The sequence below is a fragment of the Labrus mixtus genome, chromosome 16 (genome assembly GCF_963584025.1).
Source record: "Labrus mixtus chromosome 16, fLabMix1.1, whole genome shotgun sequence".
NCBI lineage: Eukaryota > Metazoa > Chordata > Actinopteri > Labriformes > Labridae > Labrus > Labrus mixtus.
This window is the reverse complement of record NC_083627.1, coordinates 13,894,002-13,911,832: the sequence shown is the minus strand read 5'-3', so window position 1 is coordinate 13,911,832 and position 17,831 is coordinate 13,894,002. Positions and strand designations below refer to the sequence as shown.

Genomic DNA, 17,831 nt, shown 5'->3' with positions numbered 1-17,831 from the left:
AATTAAACTTTAAACTCTTAAAGAACAAAAAAACAGAACAATTTTCTGTTTGTTCTGATGGAATCAAAAGATTAATTATGACATCATGCAGGACCTTATCATTAACCGCATTTAGATAGGGCTTTTATTCTGAAAACGTTAACCGGAAGTGTGACCTGTGTGTTTGGCTGCTTGTTTGTCTGTGTTGGGCCGCAGGCTGATCCGGTAACAACAGTCGGGGATCCGATCAGAGCCGTTAATAACCGGTTACCGGCCGTAGGTACCGTCCACTTGGCTTCTGTTTTCCCGCGCTCAGTCTAAGATGGCGGCTGTTTAACGGTGAGTTAGAGATAAACCAGCGTTAGTGTTTGGGTATTTATCTGTTAGCAGGCTAGCTGTTAGCAGGCTAGCTGTTAACAAACTATCAGCTGCTCTGTTATCAAAACGTCATTATGTTCTTTACGTTCCCTTTTCACACTGATGACGTCAGATTGGGGGTCTTGTGGTGTCACGTAAAGATAAAACGATGGGCTCTGTTGTGAATTAATGAATACAGCTTTTCTTTTCATTCTGATGACGTCTGTTTAGAACTGTTTTCACACTTACCAGTCACAGTTAGTCATACCAGCATGATTGCTGATAGTCTGTCATGCATCATTTGTTAAGGTGACAAGCTTTAATCACTCAGGTCTTGAATGAACCTTTGTTTAAATCCTGAGCGATGACAAAGGTTACACATATTTACCTGTGAGAAACTAAAGAAGAGGCTGATCAGCTGTTCATGATCAACACAATAATCACACTGTCCCATCACTTCATGTTTCAGTTATCGACACACAGACGGACAGCAAACTAGGTACGGAACCAGCCCAGAACGGCACACCTGCTCGGGGTCTCAGGGGGTCACGGTGGCGTGGTCCTGGTTCAGGACTCGGCCAATGGAGAGCAACTGTCGGATCCCCATGGCCTGCTGTCGGCCTCGAGTCCTAGTCCTCCACGCCCTGTTCTGGGGCCTCGTGTCTCTCAGGTCAGTCCACGTACCGGACTCAGAAAGGTCCGATGTAAACGTAAACAGAGGGATTTCACTGACTGTGAAGTGAAGGTGCTTGTTACTGAGGTGGAGGACACAAAACACAGGAATTAGAACCTGGATCTGAGGCCAGCATCACCAAAGCAGCTGCCGTGCGCTCCCGTAGGCGCACGAATCCACTGCACCTTGGGCCTCAGCTGCTGAGTGGCGCCAGTCAGGTGGCGTCCTCATTAACGCTGTGCTGAATCACAGACTGATTGTAAAAACGACGACAGATATATGCAGCGAATAAAAAAAGGACGACGTTCTTGGTGGAATAGTTAACAAATTAAAAGACTTAAATAATGAGGAGAAATGTTTGCCGCATTGTTTCACATTCTGTGTATCCATTCCGTGCCGAGTGCCGGGTACCGATGCCGGCCCAGGGTCCGGTTGTCTCTCTGTAGCTCCTGAACAGGTACACCACGTTGGCTTGCACAGGAGGTGGGAGGTGTGTGAACATGTCACAGAGAATACTTTCCAGTTTACTGTCGGTTGTAGTTTTGGCACAGCGGTGAAGCTATCTGTGACTTTAGATGTGTTTGTTGTTTTTGTTGATCCCATGTCATGAACTTAGTTTATTGAACTGACTGGAACTTTATTTTGGCTCATCTGGCGAGTTTCAGAACTTTATCGTGTCAGAGGACGGAGTTTGTGGCAGGGTGCTTAAAAATGTGAAACGCAGCGTACTCAACATTTGAGTGTGAACGCATCGTTTCTACACGAGGCCCCTGGTCTTTTAGAATGTTTTGGTCCTTTAGGGTCAAGGAGATCAGTGGTTCGGACTTTAACAGGGGAGTTCAGGGGTCCTTTCATGGGTTCTGGTGGTAAGAAGGTTCTATTGGTCCACTTGAAGGTTCTGGTGGGTTGTTAATGGTCCTTCACGGACTCGAGTCATCTAAAAAGGTTTCCTGGTATTTAAAAGTGGTTCTAGTAGTTCCTTTGAAGGTTCTCGTTGTCCACAAAAAGGGTTCTGACGGACTGTGAAGGTAGCTTAGCATAAACAGTAGCATTAGTGCCGAACCAGGTAACCTGATGTTCTGTGTTTCAGGGTGTTTGGAGCGGCGCTGCTGGGAGACGAGAAGACCACAGGTACTGATGAGCAGCAGCAAAGACTTGAGAAAAATAAACAAGAGGGTCATGTTTCAGCTTTTTAATGGTTCTCTCTGATCCCCCCCTCCTGCAGCGCTCAAGGCTCACGTCGCCCCCTGCTGGCTGCTCGAGGACTTTGTAGTGGCAACGGAGTGCTCCCTGTGTAACGCCTTCCAGACGGTATGAAACTCTGAGGAACTCTTTAAGACCGTGTTCTTGATAACCTTGTTGTCATGGTGACGTGGCTGATGAAGTCGGTTGTTGTGTTTCAGAGGTCGTGGTCGGCCTGTGAAGCAACGGGATACGTGGAGCGAGTCAACTGTACCCGCAGCAACCGCGACGAGTACAAGAGGTCAGAATACTTTATTTAAACGCTGATTTGTTCACACACGTCTTTTTGACCTAAACTTCATCAACTGCTCTTTTCTTTTAGCTGTCGCTCTGCAGTGCTGGAGGAACATCTCTTCTGGAAGTTTGAGGCGGCCATGTTGGCTCTGACGGCTTCTTTCGCCATCTTGGTGGTCATTCGTCAGCGCTCACTGGACCGCCTCGCCTCAGAGAAAGTCCGCCGTCAGATCGAGTCCATCTAGGACTGCACAGAAACCTGGACTCTGTGTTTTTTTCCTGAACCGTTGGGGATCAGGACTACAGAGACCAGCAGAGACCTGTTTGAAGTTTGCATCTTAATTTTGATCAGACAGAGACTGGACGGCCTGGAGCCAGAACCTGACCAGAACATGAACCAGTCCAAAACCGAACCAGGGTCCTACAGTGTTTTGATTCAACCAGAAGAGACGAAGGACAAAGACAACTCACAAACACAAACAGGACGTCACCTTTCAGAATAAAGGCCTGAACCGGTCTATCCTGAATGGGTTTTGCGTCTGATTAGCCAGTTTCTTTAATCAACTGGGGGTGGGGGGAATAAACTGTTTTTTTCTTAAACTTAAAACCTTGTCTTCTGTGGAGATGTGAGGTTTCCTGTTGGATCTTATTTCATAAAGATGAATAAAATAGTTTTAATTTGATGTGTTCCTCTCACTTCTTGCCTCAAAGTCTGAATGAATAGTAATATTACATAATGATGTCACTGGTGTGTGCAGAGCCTCCTCCTGACTGGAGAGGTAGAGGGCAACCTATTAATGTTCTCCAATGGATAAAATATAAACATTAGAAACTAGGATTAAATAGTACTGCCACCAGCTGGCTGTCAGTGGAACTGACCGCCTTTACGTTAATCTAAAAACATGTTTGAAGTCTTCTGATTGGCTGACACACAAGACGTTTCCATCAGGAACCAATGATCTCTGAGCTGAGACCCACAAACCAGAGGAGAGACAGACTTTTGTTGGTTTGGGTCTATATTTTAATGGGTCACAAAATCAGATTCTGATGTAAAAGCATCGGATAAATCACATCCTGACAGGAGAACAGAATCAGTAAAAACATGCCTCAATCATGGCCGACATTTACTTTATCTTAAAACACTGAAAAGATCTAAATAACCTCCTGGCTCCTGATTGGTTGAAGGGCTCCTAATTGGTTGAAGGGTTGCAGTGATGTCATCAATAAAAAAGTTTTTAAAAAATAGTCTCTGGCCACCCATTGGCCACGCCCCCGCATTTAGTTGATTGGCTCGTAGGCCATTGCTGAGGGTGCCGCCCTCTTCCGCACACAAACATAGACTCCGCCCAGTAGCAGGAGGATCATGGGAGTTCCCAGACCGACTGCCATCATACTTATAACCAACGGAGAGAAAGAGTCAACTGGAGGAGAGCCGACGCCCACCAACACCGTCCTGCCAGAAACACAGGGAGAGACTTAATGATGAAGGTGGTATTCAACAGAATCGTCAAAAAAACCAAAAGAACCCACCAGCTGAGGAACCGGGTGCTGTTGTAGAACGGTTCTCCTGCAATCCCGAAGCTCACGTTGAGTCCAAAACTTTCCGGTTCTGCGTAGAACGCTTTGACTAGAGCTGACTGCGCCGCAGTCTCCTCGCCGTTATTACGCCGCGGCTCCGAGTGTCGGCACGGTGTGGTGTCCTCCATAACTGGGTTGGACCGACGGTATGCCACCGGCTTCCACTGAACAAAACCCAGAACATCAGAGGAACCATTCGCCAATGAGACCCACTGAGACACCTGTGGGTCAGAGGTCACACAGAGTATATTTACTTTTCAATGAATATGGACAAAGAAGAAGAAAAATATATTTTAATAAGAAAGAGGTTTGTGTACTACATCCCACTGATTTGCTGCTCTAAACATAGAATTTACTGTAGTGTATATATATCGTGAGCTCTGTGCTGATCATTTATTGGTCACAACAAACACCATGTTCTGGCAAAGGCTGGCTGATATGTGAACCTGGTACCAGAACACTTAAGGCCAGAGACCAAAGATTGTCTTTGTGGTCATATCATCAGATCTTTGGCTGTACCAGGTAAAGAGAGGAGCAGAACCACCAACTGATCGCCTCCTGGGGGTCAGTTGGATCAGGAGGCTGCCAGACTGACCTGGTTAACCCAAACGTGGGGTCAGGGTGAACTTTAAACTTCTGGCAGAGGCTTCTGTCCGTGAGGTAATAAACTTCTCACTCCAGAAGAATTTCTCGTGCATCCTAGGGGAGGTTTGGACATGGAGTCTGAGAGCTCCATGTTCAGAGACTCCGTTGTACAAGGCCACTGCTAGGGGTTGAGGCTAAAAGACCGTCTGTGCCCGTTGTGCAGAAACCCTTCGGACCTGCTGGTGGACACAAGTGGTGAAGGAAGCCGTCGGGCTGAAGAAAGAGGCCTTCTGAGCTTGGCTTGCCCAGGGGTCTCTAGAATCAGCAGACAGGTACCGAGTGGCTTGGAGGGCTGTGGCTTCAGAAGCAAAAACCCAGGTGTGGGAGGCTTTGGAGAAACTGTGGAGAAGGACTTTCAGTTGGCCTTAAGGACGTGCTGGCAAACAGACGAAAGCAGGGATTGGCCCAGGCTTTTTTCAGCAGGAGTGGAGAACTTCTGACTCAGACTGGGGAATTTCAGCAGAGTGTGAAGTGGTCCAGTCGGTCAGCACGTCTAAGTCCGAGGCCATGGTTCTCTGATGAAAACAGTGGATTGGTCCCTCCAGGTGAGGAGTGAGACTCTGCGTCAGGTGAAAAAGGTTGCGCATCTCGGGGTCTTGTTCACGACAAAGGGAAAGATCTGGAGGATGTTCCTATAGGCCGTAACACGAGCGATGTGGATTTGAATGAAATGACTCTTACCCGTTGACTCGCCTCTTTACATGTTTTTTTTTCTTTATTGAATTTTAAAAGAGGACAAATTTGTGAATCTTTGATTATCGCTTCCTCAATAAAAATGAAACTCCAATGACCTCTGACCCTCACCTGTGGTCATGAGCTTGTGCTAGAGACTCAAAGAATGAGATCGTGGTTGCATGCCCTATGAAGCGGTGCATTGTATCGCGAGTCCCTGTTGAAGAATGATTGGTCACCTTGAATATTGACGGCGTGAACTCGTCATCGATCGATCGGTGAATTTCCACTCTGCTCAGAGGGTAAGCCCCGCCCACTGCCTGCACCTCCAGCACGAACCTGGAACGAGCCGCCTGGGGTAACACACCATCTAGCCACACCTTTATTTGGGAGGTATTGGCAGTATGCAGGAGGCGGGGCAAGGACTGGTCACGCCCCTCCGACTCAAACATCGCCAGCTGGAAGAATGAAAACAGGAACAACACAGGAAATTATGTAATGCAACTATTAAAGAACCAATGATCTGATTGGATGGCAGCAAAGTGACCACTTACCTGCAGGCAGAGAGATCCGCTGCTCAAGGTTTTAGCGGTGCCGCAGAGCTGAGCGCTCGCTCCTGATAGGCTGAGACCAGACCATTGGAAGTTCTGCAGCTCGTACGGAGGGAAAAAATCAGAGGATGCGTCGGCCGTGTTGTTCACATCGTCGTACTCCAACAACTGAGAGACCGGAAAGATCCAGATTTAATGTGGACTGATGATTTAAGGTGGATTAACATTAAAAGGAAGAATATGCGACTTTTTGATCCAGCAGATGTCACCCTTGAGCACCAGCAACTCGCGCTGCATTGTTGTGTTAGCATGTTAATGCTAGCGCTCTTTAATTAGCTCATATCTTCACACTGCATGTAAATTTACAGGAAATGACCGTGATCTAAAAACTCTTACGTGACATCAAATAAGCAGGCTACAGTAAAGTATTCTTCTTTTCTCTAGTCCCTCAATTAAACAACTTTTATACCTTGTGGGGAGGAGTCAGCCATCCCGACAATGTAAACAAAGTGAAGCTACGGCTCAGAAAGCATCACAGACAGCGGGACTCGGGTGTCTCACTCATTGTAGACAGTCATGACTAAGAGTTATTTTCAGAGGATATATTTGACTTCTGCTACATACAAGTGTGAAAAAAAGGCATATTCTTCCTTTAAAGGTGGATCTTTCTGACCCTGCTGAAGATGATGGCGGTGCTGTACAGAACGCTGCTCTCCGGCTCCACCTTCACGCTGCCGCTGTGATTTCGAGCTTCAAACTTGGGCCAGTCCACCTGAGAGAGACACAAGGTTAATTGAGGTGTGATCCAGACAGGTAAGCACCTCATCAGAGCAGAGATTTATTCATAGAAACTGTTTTTATCCTCCTGCAGCTCTCCAGCGCCCCCACAGGGTTGGAGAGCAATGACACCTTACAATACCTGACTATAAAAACGTCTCTGTTTCAGGTTTATTGGCCCAATCTGGATGTCCACCCTCACTGACTTTGATGCACATTCCTGCTCAGTGTGTGACGGCTAAGGACTGTCCCACAGTCGAGACGTGTGTGAGCGATCTCTCGCTGACTCTACGAGCCCTTTATGCACGCTGTGGGCATATCTGCAGACTGAGCGTGAGGGAATTAGCCAGAGTTCATAGCATTGTGAAGTGAAGCATAAGATTCCCGGGGAATCCTCTGTTTATTTAGTAAGAACTTTTTATACCTGGGGACTCGTGTATAAACGCTGCGCACTAAAATATCCAGTACGCTGTTTCACACACACGGTGGGATCAAAATCAGCGTGACGTGAGAATGTGCGGACCATCCTACAAACTCTTTAATTTCACTGTGAACTATTTTGATGAAGTGGGATAGATTTAAACACATGTTTCATAGTTTGAGCAACAAAAACATCTAAAAGGAACAGATATCTTAACCAATGTGCCAAAACAGAAATCTCTATTTCTGTGACATGGAGATGTTAACACATCAGGGACTGAACAGTCTGAACAGGCGCACAGATATTCATGACACAAAGGAAGCCAGGCGCACTCCCTCCTGCTGTGCAGCCATGTAGCGTGCTGCGGCGGCACGGGACCTAACACTGACTCAAACGCAGCTATCACCGTTAGGATACGCAGAAGGTGAAACAGGGCGGGAAGTTGAACATTTCTCCTCATTATTTAACAAGGTCATTTAATGTTTGAATTATTCCACCAGGAACGATGTTCTTTTTTTATTCGCTGCATATATCTGTCGTGGTATTTAAGATCAAGTCTCTGTGACTCCAGCACAGCGTCAGTGAGGACGCCACCTGACCGGCACCCCTCAGCAGTCTAAGCCCGGGGTGCAGTGGATTCCTGCGCCTCCGGGAGCACACGGTCAGCTGCTTTAGAGACGCTGGCCTCAGATCCAGGTTCTAATTCCTGTGTTTTGTGTCCTCCACCTCAGTAACAAGCACCTTCACTTCACAGTCAGTGAACTCCCTCTGTTTACGTTCACATCGTTATCTGGCACATAGTTTGCAGCATGTGGCGGGGTTATAGTCATTTGAATGGTTATTAATGGGAGGAGACAAGGCGGGCCAAGTGGCATGTGCAGCGGCGCTCAGTTTCACCTTAAGGGGGATGTAGAAAGTTAAGACACGCTCTGTTTTATACATGTGGACATTTCTGCGAGGACGCCATCTTTCAGTATGGAGGCTGTGCCGTCTTTTATACACGAGGCCCCTGAGTTGTGAGTGACTACGGTAAAATAAAAATACTTAATGCCACTTGACATCGTGTTGTCATGGTTACAGAGCAGTCACAAAGTGCGGCCCCGTGCACTCAGTGACTCTCCAGCTGACGTCCATTTAGTCGCTAAGGCTTCTGGGTTTAGGGAGGACATCGACATTCAGCCACTGTTGCATTTTCTTGTCACGTAACCTTAAAACAGGAAATAGAGACACACCGTCACAGTAGAAGAAGAAGTGTTGGTGTGGACGATCAACAGCGTCGGCGCCCCCTGGCTGCAGAACAGGAAGTGAAGCGTGTCGTTGTCTCCCACGGCCCTCACATGCAGCAGGTCGCCACCAGGAGGCGGTAAGGGCAAGCCGGGGTTCAACTGTACGGACAACTGAAGGAGAGAAGAAGAAAAAGAAAAAAACCTCCACCAATCAGCAGTCTTCAAACACAATTAATGGGTTAATTCATTGATCAGTTGATGAAGAAGAAATTAACCAGCGTTACAGGTTATTTTAACTTTGTGTAACATCTTTTATGTCAGTTTGATCAAAATAATTATCAGCAGCAGAACAAGCTGTTTGTTACCACGACAACACAAACAGAAGTCTAGGGCTGTGTCTGAATTAATCACTCCCTATTCACTATATAGTAAAGACGCCATTTTGTAGTGCTGTCCGAATTTTGAGTGAGCATGATCATACCCTAAAGTCCACTACATATAACTCACTATGTAGGGAGGGGGAGGGGGGTCAGACACAGACAGGCTGGCAGGCAGACAGACAGACAGAAAGACAGAAAGAAAGACAGGCAGGCAGGATTCTGTATCTTTCTCTCTAACTATGAACTTTAATTTGAAAATGTCATCGAAATTAAAAATGTATACAACTTCACTTCCTGTGTGCTGAGTCCTCGCGCTCTGTACCTGGATTTAAACTCTCTGACGTGTTCTCACCTGTCGTCGGTACGCGTCTCCTCCGCTGAACAGACCCAGACTCAGGCTGAGAACTGAACTCACAAACATCAGAAGCACAGAAACTCTGCAGCTCTGCGACGCGGCCGCCATCTTTGTTGTTCCTGAGCAAGTCACATGACCCTCCGCCTTCATATGTCAGCTGACGGAGAGAGACCCCGCCCCTAGCCCCCCAAAAAAACTTTATTAACCGGTCTGTGGTTAACACAAGCTTAAGAGATGTTGGTGTTTTGTTAGACCACATAAACCACGTTACGTAATACCCCCACTTGTGCATTTTGAAGTTTTTACGCGTCTTTAAAAAGGCGGTTGCTAACAAGTGGCTAAATGTGACTACAGTGGTTGTCGGGGACATTAAACGTCATCACGCCGGACACAGAGGACGGGAACTCTCTCACTAGTCGGAGATGTCTCCTGTAGGTTTAAGCTTTAGGTGAAGGCAAATATTAGGTTAGTAAACAATTTATCAAGCTACGTGGATTAGTTTATCGGAGATCGTCTGAAGCATACCGCTAGTGACGTCACAATCATCCGACCGTGGTGTAGTTCGCTTGTAGTATAATGTTAGCTTTTTACTTCTGTCGGCCGCATTAACGCTTCAAACATCATACAAATGTTGTTCATTGTGAAGATATTCCTGCTGAACAAAACGCCTACGCTTCAGAAACGTGCGTTTGACACAGAGCTTATTTTCTGCAATGATCCAAAATCCAATGAAAACATCCCATAGGCGCTCACTCGTAATATTTACAGTCTACGGTAAGACCCCATGGCGATGCTACTTCCGGGTTGGTCTGCAAAAATACGTCATATGGTTTATTAAAGATAAAGATAAACTTTGTTGATTTTTTTATTGGAAATTTTTGTGTTTCTTTATTTACGCAAAAATAATACAAATATAAATAAATAAAGTGTTCACTGTGAACATCCTGTAAATATCTTTGTATCTCTATATTATAAACTATATGTCATTAAATCAATATATTCTTAAATATGTTAAAGGAGTGTCTGTGTTTTTAATGAGGGTGCTACTCTTATTTTTCAGTGTTTTTAATATTCCACCTCCTGTTCTGACATGTTGTCCTGTCAGCTCTCATGATGCATTTATAGACAGTCTGTAAACTGGAGGGACTGTTTCATACCAGCTTCAAATTAAAAACTGTATTAGCAGCTGATAGTCTGAACATCAGATCAGGGTGCTCAGGTAAGTCTCTAAAGACTCTTCAACTAGTCCAAAACGCTGCAGCTTGTGTACTGACCAGAACTAGGAAAAGGGACCACATTACTCCTGTGCGGGTTTCTCTGCACTGGCTCCCTATAAAATCCAGAATAGAATTTAAAATCATTCTCACTTATAAAGCTCTAAATGGTCAGGCACCATCTTATCTTAAAAGAGCTAATAGTGCCATACTAACCTTCGAGAACATTACGCTCCCAGAATGCAGGCTTGCTTGTGGTACCTACAGTCTCTAAATGTACTATGGGAGGTTATCAACATTTAAGTTACTATCTGGTCTGGTTCTGTTCAAGGTTTTCTGCATGTTAAAGTTTTGCTTCTTAAGTTTATGAATAAAGAGTGGGCTAGACAGGAAGTTGAAATGCTGTGATGTCATGGATCATTAAGTGGTCTCAGCTTCTGCTCCTCTGATCACATGTACAGTATCAAGGTATTAACACACACACAGACATGTTCTGTTTGACGGTTTATTAACTTCTACGGAGTCGCCTGGTCCCCACACGCACACAGAGATAGACACACACACACAAACACGCAAAGTGACTCTGATGTTGCTTGATGTGGATTTATTCAGCTCCCTGTCCCCCCATTGACTCGTCTTTGTCCTTCTTCTTGTGACCTGAGACGATGTCATCAATCCTCAGCAACAAGATGGCCGTCTGCAGAGAGAGACATAGATGTTACAATCAGCTGTTTGTTGGTCAACAATGACTCAGCAATAATCTATCGTGTGTTTTCTCTGACCTCCATGGCCGTCTTGTAGGTCTGAGCTTTGACGGCGAGCGGCTCCCAGATCCCCAGAGCTGACATGTCCGACAGACATCCCGTCTCTCCGTCCACCCCCCAAGACGCGCCCTGCTCCTCAGTGTGTTTGGCCTGCACACACACATCAAAGCACAGGAAAGGCTCAGCTGACAGTTAAACATGTATGGAGTATCTGATTGGTTCTCATAGATTCACAGTAATAAAGACTGAGCCTGGTGAGAGAGTTTAAAGACAGGACACCTTGTTCATAAGTTTTTATGACTTTGAGGATTTACTTTAAATAAAAACAAATTTGTCTGGTGATAAACATGGAAAGCTCTTAAGTATGGATGACATCATTGTAAACAGAGCGGTTATAAATTCATTGTTGGCGTACCCTCAGTGATGTGAGAACTCTGATGGTGGAGGCTCCACAGTTCTGGATCAGCGTTCTGGGGATCACCTCCAGGGCTGTGGCAACAGCGCGGTACGGCCACTGTTCGACTCCTGTCAGGGCTCTGGAACGCTCCATAAGACGCTTCGACACAGCCATCTCCACGGCGCCACCGCCTAGCAACAGCATGGGGTCCAGGAGCACGTTACGACACACCTGCATGGCATCCTGCAGATTCCTCTCCACCTCCTGTAACCACCGTGGACACAGATCAAAGTTACTGATGATATAATAACATACACAGTATTACCACTGAACAACCAGAATGATAACATTAAAGTGATGATGTCATAGTGCTTACAGCCAGGATCTCCTTGCTCGCCCCTCGTAGCAGGATGGTGCAGGCTTTTGGGTCTTTGCACTCAGTGACGAAGGTGAAGTACTCATCACCAATCTTCTTCACCTCAAAAAGCCCCGCCCCCAAACCCACATCTTCCTCACGCAGCTCGTCTGTCCTACTGACTATACGAGCACCACACGCCCTGAAGGACACAGAAACAGTGTTCAGACATGTTTGTTGCTGTCAGCTGATTGGCTGCAGGTGGAGCACATGATGTAAGCATGTTACCTGGCAATGCGGTTGTTGTCGGTCTTCCTAACGCGGCGGATAGCGGTGATGTTTGCCTTCATCAGGTAGTGCTGAGCCAGATCTGAGTCAGGAAACAGAGTTTATGGTCTCAGTCTCTAGTTTCAAGTCTTCTTCATACAGCTTCAAGTTCATTCAGTAAACTATGGTCCATTTAGCGTCAGAGACCAGGAAGAGGGGGGCAGGGCTACATGTGATTGACAGATCAGTAACATGGCCAAAATAACAGAATCAAGACTAAAAGTTCCACTTGTTGAGCCTCATTACAAACTTCATAAATACAGTGTTTGGATGTGAGAAATCTGTGCTACAGGTGTGTGTGTGTGTGTGTGTGTGTGTACCTGACACGCCCTTCTCAGTGAAGACCAGGTCTGGTTTGAGGCGGATGATGTCCTCACAGATCTGCTGGATGTATTCTTCCTCCATCTGCAGAATCCTGGCAAAGTCCTCCTCCTTACTGATCTCAATGTCCGTCTACACATGCACACACACGCAGAGATATCATTACACAGTGAACATGTAACATACATAAAGACTCCTGACACAGCACGTCTGTGTGTGTGTGCGTGTGTGTGTCTGTGTGCGTGCGTGTTACCTGGCTCTCTCCCTTCTTGTACTCCAGAGAACAGTCGAGCAGGACGATACGAGGATCTTTGATGAGTCGTCTCATCCTCGGGTGAGTCACGTCTTTGTTCACCATCACACCTTTCAGCACGTAGGAGTCCTCGATGATCCCACCTGGAACCTGAATGCAACACGCCAGGAAGAGTCATAGGAAGTGTTAGAGGGGTCTGGATTTTCAGCTTGGGAAGTTTTCTTGTTTCCATTTGTAGTCCAAGCGTATTGACCAATCACATATCAGCATGAAAAACTGAGCCTTTATCCGCACTTTTACATATATTCCTTCTGCGGCGTTCTAACAATGCTTAATCGTCTCTGTAAACCAGGGATGTCAAACATACGGCCAGTGGGCCGTATCTGGCCTGACAGCAGGTTTCATCCGGCCCTCGAGACGTTTTGGGAAGAAGGGGGAAATGTATTGAAAAATATTTTGAGATGTTTTATAAAGTTAATATTTGTAATACGTATGTAAAATGAGCAACGTAAAGGTTGATATCATGATACGAATATTAATGAAACGGGGCACTTCGAATTATCTTCTCAGCAGGGAGTAAAAAGACTGCTCCTGCATTACGCTGGTAATACATCACATCAGAAAACAGACTGAACACCTGAGTGAGGTGACACAGAATGCAGGTTTTCAAGAGAGATCGAAGGAGCGATATTTCTTTTGTTTTATTTGCTCACAAGTTGCCAGAATTTTATCAGAGCCACGGGACTTAAGGACAGGCACACCGCTGCACTGCGCACGCATCCTGACGGTCTTCAGTTCTGTCCACACTTCTTACCAGTTTCTCCTGTCTTGACTGATGTAAAACAAAAGTTTTGGCTGATAATAACAAAGCTTCCTATGGAGTGAGCCACAAAGAGCAGCTCGTGCAAATAAAAAACAATCATCTCCGCCATGCGTAATGGCCCAGACCGTCTCCACACATCCAGACTAAGTGTAGGTTGTGGACACCGGTGTTGAGCCTGATGCATCTCCTGACTAGTTTTACCTTTGGTTATTGTAAAAACAGTAAATTAAAATGAATAATAACTGATTTTAATTACAGATGGTTCATTTTTAGGTCACCCAGAGGTGAACGTGTTGCGTTGATCATGTAAAAGTTTCAACGCGACATCACTTATAAATGCAGTAGCCTGCTGTTGCGACTTTATCACCAGCTTTCATCAGACTGTAAAAATATAACTATTACTGAACATTTCATCCTTATCCAAATACGATATCACCCACAGGCTGCCCGATCATACAGAGGTCCGCTGGTTTAACCGTGGAGCAGCGCTAAAATGCTTCCTCGAATTGCGCACAGAAATGGCACAGATTCATGGCGCATAAAAAGTCAGTGACAGAGTAACTGAGTTTACTTAGTTGAAGAACGTGCACTCCACACGGAGCTGATCAGACTGCGACTAGCTTTCTGGTGCATTACCGCCACCACTGGACTGGAGTGTGGGACAATCTAGTTGTTTGGGACGACGCGTCAACGCAAATTATTCATGTCGACGAATTTATGTCGTCTATTACGTCGTCCCAGCTCTAGTCACAACGCCAATCAGTGTTGATATGTCCCCACTTCCTTGAATGCAACAGAAATGATCGCTCTGACCTCCACTGGACAAACAGACAGTTATTTTCTTCTCCTCTCGAGGACAGCTGATTACATAGATCAGGAGGGGCGGGACTTATGGAGCTCCGAACCAACAGGATGCCTTACCTTCTCAACCTTGGCATACTTCTTGATGTCGATCTCTTTGCGTCCGTTTTCTTCGAGCTCCACGGTGCGGACGGCGTCCAGAGCGATGCTGCAGGCCAGCTCTGACCAGCGGCTCAGAGCTTTGGTGTTAATGGCTGAGTGAACGATCTTCAGCATCATGGAGCGGTCAGACGTGTCCACGGGGAAGCTGGGAAGGGAGAGTAAGATCTCATTATCTTCACGTAAAAGTGCCGCCAGGGTCCCAGAAATGTAAACTTTGATGTGATTCTAGTTCCTATCAAACAAAAACAAAAGTTAAAGTACTTTCTGATACTATCCATCACTAAATCAACAGATTGCATCATTTAAAAATGAAATAATGTACATTTTACCAACCTCATCACATTAACACTAACAGTCAGTCTGTGTGTGTGTACCTGATCTCCTTCAGAGTCTCCAGCATGTCCTCCAGAGCTTGTCTGTATGCTCCGATGATCACCGTCGGATGCATCTGCTGCTCCAGGAACTGCTCCGCCACAGACAGCATCTCCCCCGCTACACACACACACACACACACACACACACACACACACACTAAAGTCAAATGGTCCAGTCCCTCAGCTGGCTTGACGTTAATCTACCAGTTCAAGTCCCATAAAATCCGATTTAAAAGACACACTGTTAATTCAAATTTGACCCGTATAAAATGCTAACACACACAGCATGTCACCTGATATGTTTGAAAATTCGCCTCCATTCATTGTTTATTGCAAGTGCTGCTGGGATACATGACAACACAGACCAGGCTGCAGCGCCACGTTTTACCAGCTCTTCTCCCTCATGAGGTCATCATGGTGCATCTTAAGCAAAAGGTGGTATACTGCTCAGTACATAAAGCTCCTCAGAGTCTACGAGTGAGCTCACAACTTGAACAGGTGGAGAACTCCACAAATGCAACACAGATGGTTTCTAAAAGAGTTGCTCAGAAAGGAATGTCCTGGACTTTGCTGAACACAGAAGATCATCACGAGGCTTATAAAGCGGAGCGACATATATTCAGGATTTGACGGTACTTAATGAATATATAAAACTATATATTTTATATACAACCTTTAAATAAATGTAAAAATAAAAACTTAATTCACATGAAACATACCCAGTATGATAACTGAGGTGGTCCCGTCTCCCACCTCCTCGTCCTGGGTGCGGCTGATCTCGATCATGGACTTGGCTGCAGGATGCTGAACCTGGATCTGTTGCCATGGAGATAGAGGTTATCAGCAGTTTGACAGAAAATCAAGCAGCAGGTGTCAAAATGCTTCTACACTGTCACATGAAGGTTGGTAATATAATTATTAAATTTCCCTGCATGCTGCTTCTGACAATGAGGTTTAATATTCACATGGATGATTGTAAACACGGACCAGACCGTACCTGTGTGTGTGTTATCACGTGTATATGCATGTCTCATGCAGCAGTGAAGTCTGTCCTCTGTGATTCTAAACTAACCCCGTCGTCATGTTTGTCACCTGTATTCACAACAGTCACATTCACTGATCAGCCCTCCTCCAAACACTCTCTCAGAACTCTCTGATCCTTAAAGAGGACATATTATCCCCCTTCTCCACCTTTTCAAACAGTCCCCTGTGGTCTGAATGAAACATCTGTGCCGTGGTCAAAATATAACACAAATCAAGCACCAGAGGAGGTTTGTGACCCTGTATAAACCAGCTTCCTCAGAGAGCTCTGTTTTCGTGTGTGGCAAAAATTTTGTTCTAGGCTGGGGGTGGAGTCCATGGGTGGAGATACCAGGGGAGGGTATTTTGTTTTTAAACCAGAATCCCACTGTGACATCACGAGGAGAGCACATTAGAAACAGAGCATTTTTCTCTGTGTTGTAAGACTTACGCAGACCACAAACAAAGGACTGGATGGGTTTATTTCACATTTTGTGGGTCAGCAGACACTCAGGTTACCCAAATATATGTTCAAAAACACTGAAGAAGTGGATTTCTCATAATATGTCCCCTTTAATGTAATTATATTTACACTCACCTCTCTGAGAATGGAGTTTCCATCGTTGGTCATCACAATGCCTCCCATAGGATCCAGCAGCATCTACACACATGCACATCAACAATCAATAAATCCACTAATAAACAAACAGCTTCACTCACTTTGATCTCATTAGACATGCCAGCAGATCAAGTCTCACCTTCATCATGGCCCTCGGGCCAAGACAGGTCCGGATCACATCTGCAATGGTCTGAAACACACACACACACACACACACACACATTAGATTAAACAGCACTGAGCAGTGATGTCACAAAGAGAGACAATAACGTGTTTCTGGTCTGACCTTCGCAGCATTGATGTTCCCAGTCTGAACTTTACGTCCTGACTCTCTCTTCACGTTCTGATCTAAAAACACAGACAGGTGGTCAGTCAGACAGACAAGTGGTCAGACAGACAGATGGTCAGACAGACAGATGAACAGACACAAAGACAGGACTCAATAATATTGGTACTTGTAAATCTCAACTGGACAGAGTCCAATAATAATTTCGCCAGAGGAGACAATTAATTATCTTAATTAATTAATACTGATCATTACAGTATTATTATTAATTAAAATCAGGGTGTGGCTGCTGCTTCATCTCTGCAGCTATTAGCTTAGCTTTAAACAGAGATGGAGATTATTATCAGCAGAGCAAACGTAAACTACCACAAAGGTGGAGATTATTACCAGCAGAGCGCTAACGTTAACAAAGACAGTTTCTGTATTTAAACAGCGACGTTACGGTAGCTCTGATGCTACACACAGTCATGTTGGGGTGAGTGAGAGTTAGCCTGCTGCAGAGCTAGCTCTATTATCATGCTGAGTAACGGGGATAAAGTAGCTTAGCTTAGCAGCTCTCCATGCTGTCTGCGGGCTTTTAGCTTCTGTAACGTAACGATGCTAGCGAGCTGTTAGCTCGTTGTCTGTACACGATGATGCTAACTGTTAGCCTGTTAGCACAGCACATGCTCTGACGCTGGTCGGTAACCGGTTTCCGCTCGCTCGGTTAACGGCTGCTTACCGGCAGACAGTGACGGTAACAAACCGCCACCATGCCCCAGTAGAACAGGTGAGAGTAAGCTTTGAAGAGATTCAGGTACTTACTGAGCACTAACACCTGCTGGCCGAACATCTTGACAGTGCGAGCCGGACAGAGACGGCCTGGAAGGTTCTGAGAGGCACGAGGAGAGGGAGGGCTGAGCCGCAGGGGCGGGAAAACTACCAGAACATGGACCAATCGGCTGAGAGAATATGATGACTGACAGAACCGTTCGCCAATTAAATCAATGAGAGAGTTAAAGCGATCCGACGGAGGCAACGAGCGG

The 17,831-nt window shown here is 45.7% G+C and overlaps 3 protein-coding genes across 3 annotated transcripts; 1 reads left to right on the top strand and 2 right to left on the bottom strand.

Annotated features, from left to right (window-relative positions):
• Positions 1–148: 148 nt before the first annotated feature.
• Positions 149–3,168, top strand: jtb (jumping translocation breakpoint). The gene is made up of 6 exons (XM_061060030.1): positions 149–318; positions 806–1,006; positions 2,100–2,140; positions 2,235–2,320; positions 2,413–2,492; positions 2,574–3,168. The coding sequence occupies exons 2-6, from the start codon at positions 918–920 to the stop codon at positions 2,728–2,730; spliced, it is 453 nt and encodes a 150-aa protein (XP_060916013.1). The 5' UTR covers positions 149–318; positions 806–917; the 3' UTR covers positions 2,731–3,168.
• Positions 3,169–3,483: 315 nt separating this feature from the next.
• On the bottom strand, positions 3,484–9,244 carry glmp (glycosylated lysosomal membrane protein). The gene is made up of 7 exons (XM_061059899.1): positions 9,088–9,244; positions 8,362–8,526; positions 6,605–6,703; positions 5,935–6,099; positions 5,620–5,838; positions 4,016–4,284; positions 3,484–3,938 (listed from the first exon to the last, which is right to left on the bottom strand). Exons 1-7 carry the CDS (start codon positions 9,238–9,240, stop codon positions 3,764–3,766), a joined length of 1,245 nt encoding a protein of 414 aa, XP_060915882.1. The 5' UTR covers positions 9,241–9,244; the 3' UTR covers positions 3,484–3,763.
• Positions 9,245–10,795: 1,551 nt separating this feature from the next.
• cct3 (chaperonin containing TCP1, subunit 3 (gamma)) lies at positions 10,796–17,751 on the bottom strand. The gene is made up of 14 exons (XM_061059552.1): positions 17,611–17,751; positions 16,807–16,868; positions 16,660–16,710; positions 16,500–16,562; positions 15,601–15,697; positions 14,882–14,999; positions 14,466–14,652; positions 12,722–12,871; positions 12,468–12,600; positions 12,109–12,190; positions 11,842–12,022; positions 11,484–11,729; positions 11,087–11,218; positions 10,796–11,001 (listed from the first exon to the last, which is right to left on the bottom strand). Exons 1-14 carry the CDS (start codon positions 17,636–17,638, stop codon positions 10,909–10,911), a joined length of 1,623 nt encoding a protein of 540 aa, XP_060915535.1. The 5' UTR covers positions 17,639–17,751; the 3' UTR covers positions 10,796–10,908.
• Between the last annotated feature and the right edge of the window lie 80 nt (positions 17,752–17,831).

Bases quoted from the DNA above. Each gene is read 5' to 3' on its own strand.
- jtb (XM_061060030.1), top strand. From the start codon at position 918: ATGGAGAGCAACTGTCGGATCCCCATGGCCTGCTGTCGGCCTCGAGTC. The intron at 2,141-2,234 runs GTACTGATGAGC...CCCCTCCTGCAG, and splicing joins GGGAGACGAGAAGACCACAG to CGCTCAAGGCTCACGTCGCC. The intron at 2,493-2,573 runs GTCAGAATACTT...CTTTTCTTTTAG, and splicing joins AACCGCGACGAGTACAAGAG to CTGTCGCTCTGCAGTGCTGG.
- cct3 (XM_061059552.1), bottom strand. From the start codon at position 17,638: ATGTTCGGCCAGCAGGTGTTAGTGCTCA. The intron at 16,563-16,659 runs GTGAGACTTGAT...GCATGTGTGTAG, and splicing joins GCCCGAGGGCCATGATGAAG to ATGCTGCTGGATCCTATGGG. The intron at 15,000-15,600 runs GTATGTTTCATG...GTGTGTGTGTAG, and splicing joins CACCTCAGTTATCATACTGG to CGGGGGAGATGCTGTCTGTG.
- glmp (XM_061059899.1), bottom strand. From the start codon at position 9,240: ATGAAGGCGGAGGGTCATGTGACTTGCTCAGGAACAACAAAGATGGCG. The intron at 8,527-9,087 runs GTGAGAACACGT...TCTCTCCTTCAG, and splicing joins GAGACGCGTACCGACGACAG to TTGTCCGTACAGTTGAACCC. The intron at 6,100-6,604 runs GTCAGAAAGATC...CCGGTCTCTCAG, and splicing joins CCGCCATCATCTTCAGCAGG to TTGTTGGAGTACGACGATGT.